Here is a 9,940-nt window from a genome sequence, read left to right as displayed (position 1 = left end):
GTACGCAAAGTATAAGGTCCTACCAGAAAAACCTGTTTGGTACGGGGGCGTACGCAAATTCAATAGATGGTAAAAAAAAACATGTTTATACCTTGAACTAGAAATTGCGTAAATCACTTTGAAAGGTGTAATGCCCCTGTAGAATAGGACTACCAGAAAAACCTGTTTGGTACGGAGGGGCCACATAAAGGCCCAGAATAGCATAGGAAATTGCTATACCTGTACGCAAATAACATGGAAATTGCTATACCTGTACGCAAATTCAAAAGATGGTTACTACTCACGGTAAGGGTTGTAATCTATGCCATAAGGGCATATAAGGCTCTTATAGGAAGCGCTGTTGCAGAAACTTCAAAAGGGGCTCATTCGATTGGAAATTGAATTGTCAAAAGAGATTGAAGGGCAACTAGCCATTCTCTCATGCCCACCATTCCCCAAACACATCCAATCAAAATTTTGAGATAGTTATTTTGTTCAACGTAGTTTAAAATTCTGGAAATTAGGTCTTTGAGGATGACAATCCACCCACAACCCTCAGGGCAAGGGTTGTAAGTTATGCCCTTTGGGTATATAAGCATTATATAGAAAGTGTTGTCGTAGAAACTTCAAAAAGGGCTCATTCGATTGGTTGCCCCCAACCCCTCATTGCACTTCCAGGCTGAAGGGTCAAGAAACGGAGATCAGCACTGCCGGTAGGGATTGTAAAGTCCAATGCCGTATTCTTTTCCCTTTTTTCCCTCTTTAATTGAGAGCGCTAGTGCTCTTATTAATAGTCAAAAGCGACCAAAAAAAGAAGCTCAGTCTTTTTTCCTGAAAAAGACTATGTTAATATAAAACGAATAGAAAATAATTAAAAAAAAAATTTCCACAAAATACTTTACTGAAAAATACTTTACTTAAAAAATTCTTTTAAATGTTTCATATTTATAACTTTAAGAAACCGAAAATTAATTAAGATTTTAAGGAATAAATATCAGCGTATGTATATTGAACTGACAATGCGCATTTTTTCAGTAGATTCATTTGAATTTTTTTCAGTAAATTGTAAATTATATTCTGGCTTTTAAAAAGCATAGGGTTTTAGAACCCTGCTCTTATTAATTTCTGCTCGTTTTGAGTTTGACTCTGTTATTTATTTTAATTTTTGTTTGTTTTGGGTTTCATTTTTTGGCAGATTATTTGGTTTTATTTTTGTTCATTTTTGGTTTAATGGAGTTCTTTACTTTTTTTTGAAAAACTTATTTGCGGAATTTTTTTTTTTTTAATTAACCTTCCAAAAAACTCAAACCTAGGACACACACTGAAAGATTCATAGTAATTATAAAACCCCATTAACATCACATTAACTGGTATCCAAAATAGGTGGAAGATCACTTAAATTAAAAAAAAAAAAAACTAATTGATCATAAAGACCAATGCTTTGCTCAGACATCCTCCCAAAAGGGACAGGCAGGGCAGACTGAAAAATTAACTGACAAATTATTTATGATGTACCGATTTCGGGTGCGCCTTGGGAGGTACATCAGAAATTTTGCAAATTTCCTTCCTATCCTTATTCTTCCTATCCTTATTACGGAAAATGTGATTGAAACCACGTAGATAATAAATAGCAGGGGAACAATATGCACTATATAGGCGACCAAGTGCCATCCGGTTGAACCGTCCGCGATTCGGAGAGATTTTACCGTAGGCAATCCTGATATTTTGAATACAATCATTTATAATAAGTGAGCAGGTTGAAGCTAGTGAGCGAGCAAAAGAAATACCTAACCACTTAATACGGCCCTTAGAATATAGACACAAAGAATCATAATAAAGAGAATGACTTGACTTATTATTAAAACATATAAATTCACACTTAGAGTTATTAATATACAGACCTGCCTTACTCAATGCCGAAGACAGCGTTTTAAGATTATTAATCAGACCTTGGGGTGTACGACTGACTAGAAGGACATCATCTGCATAAGCAATATGACTAATACCTAAATCTTTATAATAATAACTTGGCGAAAGACTACGAAGACAACCTCCTAAAGGACATTTAAAAATATAAGCTGAAAGCACCCCTCCCTGTCGTACTCCCTGGACAGAAATCAAATTTGAAACATCATTATTCCATTTAATACGGACATTTGGAAGACTATACCAATATAGTCAGTTATGAATCAGCTATCAGCCGAGTAACATCGTTTGGCTAGTGCTTTTAACCTAGGTTGATGTGAGATAAAATGAATTGAAATAGCAAAGTGGGCGGAGTTTTGTTCTGTGAATGCGAACAAGTTTTTTTTATGTAAGGAGTCTGCTAATTAATGATTACGCATAAACAGAAGCCAATTTATTAGCTGAGGTTTCCAATGCGAAGATTTGAAGAGTTTCTATTTGGCAATTTAAGTGTTAGCCGTGCATTAACGGCTTAGCGAACTGCACGACGCTACTTACGTGGATAAATAAGAAGTACTTTTTCCGGTAAGAATATTCAAATTTTTTATTTACTGGTTTGTGATGACGAGGAATAAGCCTAATCGTAAATCAGAGGACCAATTTGGATCGGTTTCGCATGACGAATCTGGGCATTCATCTTCAACGCAAAAGTCAATAAATCGTGCTTTGATCCAGTCATTAGCGGACCATTTCTCGAAAATTCTTGAAATTGTAATGGAGTCTCAAAGTACATTAAAATCAATTGACACGAGATTGGCTAATCTAGAAAATCGATTAATTTCTGTGGAAAATGCTCATGCTATCTTACAATCCAATGTTGCTCAAGTTGGTAAAAATTGCGATGCAGTAAATGAAGAAGTAATTTCACTAAAAACGCAAATGAATATTGTATCCACTGAAGCAAAATATTACCGTGAAATGACGTCTTCGTTGTCGGCAAGATTAATGTCAGGGGAATATTTATCTACAGAAAATACATTATTGTGTGGAATACGGTTTGTGATGATGTAGCCACTGCTAAATGTTTATTTCAAGAAATATGTACCAGTGGTTTAGAATTAACAAGGGTTCCAGAATTTACAATTGTGACGAATAAAAAAGAGCAAAAGTTTTTCAAAGTGAATGTTAAATCACGCGAGGCGAAGTTAATGATTTTACGTAATGGGAAAAAACTTAAGAATAAGACTTTCGGTTCAAATACAGCTATGAATAATGTTTACGTCAGCGATGATGCTCCATTGTGTGTTCGTGAAGCGCGGAAGAGACTCTACGAGACTAAATCTAAATTGAGTAGAAAGAGTATTCCAGCTTGGGTATCTAATACTGTTCCTCCCTTCATTCAGATTGAGAGAGAAGGTGTTGGAAAAGTGAAATAAATATATGTATAATGAGCCAATACCAGAGCTACTTGATTGTTGATTCTAGCATTTCATTTTGTTTTGTTTTGATGTTTAGTCATTTTTTGCTATTATAAGATGAATTTTGTATTCGTGGTTAGCGGCACTAGCACAAGTGTGTGCCTGATGAAGAAAACCAATTATATTTTTCCTCGATTGCATTATCCTGTATTTTTTAATTTGAGTGAGATTTTTCCCTTTTTATTTTCCATGAGTTTTTTTTTATGTTGTATGGGCAGTGGGTGCAGTGGCGGGGAGTTTCTTTTGTACGAGACGGTGGAACGTGTTCTACTGTCTTGTATGGAGGGTTCCATGTTGTTGTACTTATTGTTTATGATGAAATGGCAGGGTGGTTTTCGTCACTATTTATGTTATGTTGTATCTTTTTATTTTGTATTTTATTTATGATAAATTTTATTTTTAATTTATTTTGTCTTTTTTTCAGTTTTTGTTATTTTGTTATTGATTGCGACCCTCCTGGATACTGGAGATCACTTGTGGTTGTTTTAAGTAGAGTTAATTTTTCTATGAGTTTCCTCGTTTGCCTCCTAAGCTTGTGTCTTTAAAAAATGAGTTGGATTATGACAATAATAGATTGAAAAAACTTGAGAGAAATTCGTTGAGTTGGGATGTTCTGGGGAATGGGGTCTTAAATCCGGATTATGATGAAGGAACGATGGAGTATTTTCCAGTGGTTAAATATAAATTTCCAGTTGATATTGGAAATAAATCTACTATGGGTCAGCCAAGTTTGAGCATTTTCCATTTGAATTGTCAAGGTCTTTCTAGTTCATTTAATTTTTTTAACCGAACTATGTAAGTTTTCTGAGTTGGATGTGCTTGCATTGAATGAAACGTGGCTTCGTAATCATACAATTAGTCTACTTGAAATTGATAGTTATGACTGTGTGGCGCAGAATAGGGAATCACGATTACATGGTGGATTGGCTTTATATTGCAGGAAGAATATTACAATGAAAATACGGAATGATCTACGTGTGAATAAAGAGAAGGTTTTTGAATCAATGGTGGTTGAACTTTGTAAGTCAGGAAAATTTTTCTTTGTGGTGGTTGTTTATCGACCTCCATCTGGAAATGTGCAGGAATTTGATGATTTGCTGGAGCGGCAAATGGATAAGTTGTCAGGTTTAAATCGCCCATGCTTTGTTTGTGGAGACTTTAATCTTGATCTATTTTCAGTAAATGTAAACCCGAGAGTTTGTGAGTTTTTAAATGTTATGTTGGGTTACGGTTTAAGACCGACAGTTAATATATGTAGTCGAGTGACTTTGCGCTCAGAATCACTTTTGGATAATATATTTGTTAATGTGAAGTATGATTTTGCTGATGTTATCTTGAATGATGTTTCTGATCATTTTGGTGTTCTTGTTGTTATTAGAGAGTTTGGTGTCCCTACAGCTATGAATATACCACCACAAATTTCTGCATTGAAAATTGATGCTGAGGCTCTTAACATATTCAGAAGAAAAATAAAGAACATTCAATTTGAATTTTTAGAAAGTAGTAATCTGCAAGTGAATGAAAAGTTTTCATTCTGGTATTCAGAAATAACTAAATTACTAAAAAAAAGTTGTACAGTTATCAAAAAACAGGCTTTTTATGTTACCCCTAGAAAACCCTGGGATACTAGAGGACTGATGAAGGCCATATCAAATCGAAAACTGCTATATAAATATTCTGTAGTGTCTCCTGAGGTGAAAGTGAGATTCAAGAAATATAATTGTGAACTCAATAACCTATTACGAGAAGCGATAATTAAATATTATTGAAATGAGTTTAAAAAAAGTGCAGGTAATCCCAGGCAAACGTGGAGATTAATTCACTCTGTTCTCAGCCCTTCCAAAAGTTCAATTTTACCTGAAAATTTCAACACTGATGCTTCGATTGTAGATAATATGTGTGACCATTTTTCTATTGTTGGTAAACGGATAGCGAACTCCACGAGAAAATTTTCTGATGATGGAACATACCACCAGTTTTTACCCGAGGAAAGTGATGTATCTGCATATCTGAAACCAGTGACTGCTAGTGAATTACGTACCACATTGTGGAACATGAGAAATAATGCTTCAGGTGCTGACTTCCTTTCATTGCGTGTAATTAAGTATGTTTTCTCGGAAATATGCGACCAGGTTTGTGTTCTATTTAATAAGTGCCTAAAAGTTGGTGTTTTTCCTGATTTTATGAAAATTGCTAGAGTGGTTCCGCTTTTTAAGGGCGGGGAAAAAATTTGCCGAATGATTATAGGGCTATTTCATTGCTGCCAGTTTTACCAAGAGTTTTTGAAAAATTGATTAGTGGCAGGATGGTTGATTTTCTTGAGAATAAAAAGTGTTTTAGTAAAACTCAGTTTGGATTCCGTAAAGCAATGTTGACAGATCAAGCTCTTCTTTTTCTCACGACATTTGTGAACGATGCTCTGGACCAAGGGTGAAAAGTTGCATCTGTTTTTTTGGACATTGTGAAAGCCTTTGATGCAGTGGACCATGGAATTCTTCTGGTGAAGCTGAGGAATTGTGGTTTTCGAGGTATGTTTTATCGTCTATTGGAATGTTTTCTCCAGGATAGAAAGCAGTTTGTTAGTGCAGGTGAAATTAAATCGCAAGTTAAAAGTGTTGAATTCGGTGTCCCTCAAGGGTCTGTTTTGGGGCCACTACTGTTTCTTATATATATTGATGACCTGCGAAATGCTATCAATGGACTGACTTTTGATTTAAAATGTCGTGATACTGGAGCATCAAAATCTATATTGCCTTATTTTGCTGATGACACGCATCTAACTGTTGCTGCAAAAACCGGGGAAATGCTTATACACAATCTTCAGACTGGTATGTTAAACATTGAGAAATGGATGAGGGTTAACAGACTTCAGCTAAACCATGCAAAATCCCATTTTGTAATGTATGGGAGAAGTAGCAATTACTACCCTTGGATTGAAAAAATACAGTTAGGTGAAAATATTCTGCCTCGGGAAGTTTCGACAAAGTATCTAGGGGTGATTTTTGATGAGTGCCTTAACTTCAAAGAGCACATTTCATGTGTTAGTGGCAAAGTCGCCAGAAATGTTCGGATGATGAGGAAACTGAAGCACTTTTTTCCGAAAGACATTATGAGATTGCTTTATTTTTCTTTTGTTCACCCATACCTTCTATATGGTTGTCTTGTGTGGTCAAGCACGTTTTTAATGCACCTTCGTCCCCTTAGAAGTTTACAAAATAATGCCCTACGTGTTTTAACTGGAGATAATCATAATATGTCTGTTAGACATAGAAATAATCAAGTAAATATATTACCGATGGCTGGATTATTCCGTTTTTATAATGCTCTTTTTATGTTCAAATATGCACACGCATTATTACCTGAGTGTTTTAGGGAAATGTTTACAAGTGGTGTTAATTTTCATAGTTACTCGACTAGAACATCAAAACCAGTTCGGCGACCTCAGGTCATTACAAAGTGATCCGCTTTTTCCATAAGACATGTTGGTCCTCGGGTATGGGAACCATTAACGCAGGCAATTTCAACAATTGATGAGCTAAATGAATTTCGTAGTAAATTAAAAGGACAGTGTTTGTCTACATATGAGTTTTAATCCTTGCTGGGCGAATTTTCTCTCAAGTGATTGTGACACTTTTTTTTGGGAGGGCGACGAGGAGGTAGAATAGAATGAATGATTTTTAGTTTTGTGTCTTCGGTATCCAATTAGGTCGTGAAATTATTAGAAATTAATTTATTTCGTTTATTTTTATTTATTTATTTTCTTATTATTATTATTTGTCCTTTTTTTTTTGGGGGGGGGGGGGTCTAAGGCTGGCTGGTAGTAATTTTGTATGTAGGGTTTTGTAAAGGGTGATGTGTACCCATACAAGTTTAATAAACTTCGGGTTTTGTTGTTAATGTGTTATATTTTTTTTAATAAAACCTTTTTCTCTCAAAAATACCCTAGTAATTTTACAACTGATAAATTGACCCCAGTCCTTAATAGAGAATACAATGCCTGGGAATGTACAATATTATCAAATGCACCAGTAATATCAACCGATACAATAAATAGAAACTGTTGATTCATAACAGCATGTTTCATGATTTTGCTTAAGAGAAAATGTGCCTGGCTACAACCCCTGGTTTTACGGAAACCAAATTGAAACGGAGTGAAATCACACTTACTTGTTATATGTATGAGGATTACATATTCAAAAGTTTTGCTAAATACACACGAAACCATTATAGGGCGATAACTAGAGCAAGAGCTTGCAGGCTTACACATTCCTAATTCCTTTTGGATCAGACTAAAGCCTCTCTATCAATCTCCAGCAGATCAATTTGTGGTCTAGGATTTCTACTCCCCTGTCGGCAAACATTTATTAAAACACAGCAAAACTCGAAAGTTATCAGAAACATCCTTAATCATAACTGAAGCTGAATGTTACTTGATTCTGCAAAAAATTATCAATCAACCAGTCAGAGCTAGCAGTAATCCGATAGCAAATATTTACCACAAGAGACACGAAATAACAAGGCATCACATTCTGAAAAAAACAAATTTTAGGATATGTATTCGCTCTGCTAAGGTTCGTATTAAGTTACCTCACACGAACAAAGGCTTATTATCCTCATCCTGATTATCCACCTGTTTTTTCAATAAATTCATGAATTCTGCACTACACCTGAAGAGGAACGATAAATTATAACCATAGAAAACTTCTGTCCAGACTTACTGAACTCTAATACCACACTTTCAAATACCATTTCCTTATTAACATGTTTATCATTTATCATCTTAAGAACAGCTAGTCCACCACGTTACCTTGTGCTACACGACAACGCTTTCTATAAAAACCTGACATGCCCCCAGAGCATAACTTAAGATCCTTGCCCTGAAGAGCGTGGCGGGTTTGTCATCCTCAAAGACATAATTTCCAGAACTTTCAACTACGCTGAACAAAATAATTATCTCAAAATTCTGATTGGATGTGTTTGGGAAAACGGTGGGCGTGACAGGGGGGTTAGTTACCCTCCAATCACTTTCGACTATTAAAAGGGGCACTAGCCCTATCAATTTCCAATCAAATGAGCCATTTTTTAAGTTTCTATGACAACACTTTCTTTAATATCTTATATGCCCCCACGGCATAAATTACAACCCTTATCCTGTGGGCTGGTGGGGGGGGGGTTGTCATCCTCAGAGACCTAATTTATAGAACTTTCAACTACGTTGAAAAAAGGGCTATCACAAAATCTTGATTGGATGTGTTTGGGGAAATGGCGGGCGTGAGAGGGGGTCAGTTATGCTCCAATCCCTTTCTACTATTAAAAAGGGCGCTAGCCCTTTCAATTTCCAATTGAATGAGCCCTTTTTGAACTTTCTATGACAACCCTTTCTATAAAAACCTTATATGCCGTCAGAGCATAACTTACAGCCTTTATCTTGAGGGCGTTAGGGGGGGGGGAGGGTGTTATCCTCAAATACCTAATTTCCAGAACTTTCAACTACGTTCAACAAAAGGTCTATCTCAAAATTTTGATTGGATGTTTTTAGGAAAATGATGGGCGTACGAGGTTGCCCTCAATAGTTGAGCTGCCCCTCAATCACTATCGACTAGTGAAAAGGGAGCTAGTCCTTTCAATTTCCAATCAAATGAGTCCTTCTTGAAGTTTTCACGACAACGCTTTCTATAAAAACCTTATATGCCCCCAGGGTATAACTTACAACCCTTGCTCTGAGGGCTCTGAGGGTGTTATCATCCTCAAAGACCTATTTGCCAGAACTTTCAATTACTTTGAACAAAATGGTTATCTCAAAATTTTGATTGCATGTGTTTGGGGTAATGGTGGGCGTGAGAGGGGGGTTGGTTGCCCTCCAATAATTTTCAAGTATTAAAAGGGGCACAAGTCATTTCAATTCCCAATCCATTGAGCACTTTTTGAAGCTTCTACGACAACGGTTTCTATATAAACCTTATATACCCCCAGGGCATAACTTGCAACCCTTGCCCTGAGGGCTGTGGGGGAGTGTCCTCCTAGGAATTTTGTTTGTATATTTTTTGGGAAATGGTGGGCTTGAGAGGGGGTTAGTTGCCCTCCAATCCCTTCTGACTATTAAAAAGGGCACTAGCCCTTTGAATTTCCAATCGAATGATCCCCTGTTGAAGTTTCTACGACAACACTTTCAATAATAACCTTATATGCCCCCAGGGTATAACTTATAACCCTTGCCCTGAGGGTTGTGGGGGGAGTATTCTCCTCGAAGACATAAATTCCGGATCTTTTAACTACGTTGAACAAAATGGTTATCTCAAAACTTTGATTTAATATTCTGGGGAAATGGTGGGCGTGGAAGGAGTGTTAGTTGCCTTCTAATTACTTTCCACTATTAAAAAGGGCAAAAACCCTTTCAATTTGCAATCGAATGAGCCCTTTTCGAAGTTTCTATGGCAACTTCTTCGATACGAAGTGCCCTGGTCTAAAGAAACAAATAAATAAATAATACATTGTGCCAACATAGTTCTTTGCTTAGGCAGCGCTATTGCCCTGCCTATGACACAACTATGTAAATCTGTAAAATTTGGTGACCCTCT

At 36.3% G+C, this 9,940-nt stretch overlaps 1 protein-coding gene across 1 annotated transcript in view; it reads left to right on the top strand.

Moving 5' to 3' along the window:
* Positions 1-3,320, top strand: part of LOC148947307 (uncharacterized) — a 27,683-nt gene extending 24,363 nt beyond the window's left edge. The window contains exon 3 of the mRNA XM_089096566.1: positions 2,980-3,320. Within this exon, the coding sequence (XP_088952692.1) occupies positions 2,980-3,320 (341 nt within the window). The remainder of the gene's footprint in view (positions 1-2,979) is intronic.
* Positions 3,321-9,940: the final 6,620 nt, after the last annotated feature.

Source organism: Artemia sp. Qi Xiang Cuo, chromosome 11 (assembly GCF_049724085.1).
Source record: "Artemia sp. Qi Xiang Cuo chromosome 11, ASM4972408v1, whole genome shotgun sequence".
Lineage (NCBI taxonomy): Eukaryota > Metazoa > Arthropoda > Branchiopoda > Anostraca > Artemiidae > Artemia > Artemia sp. Qi Xiang Cuo.
Note: the sequence above shows the minus strand (reverse complement) of the source record. Positions and strands in the feature narration are given on the sequence as shown.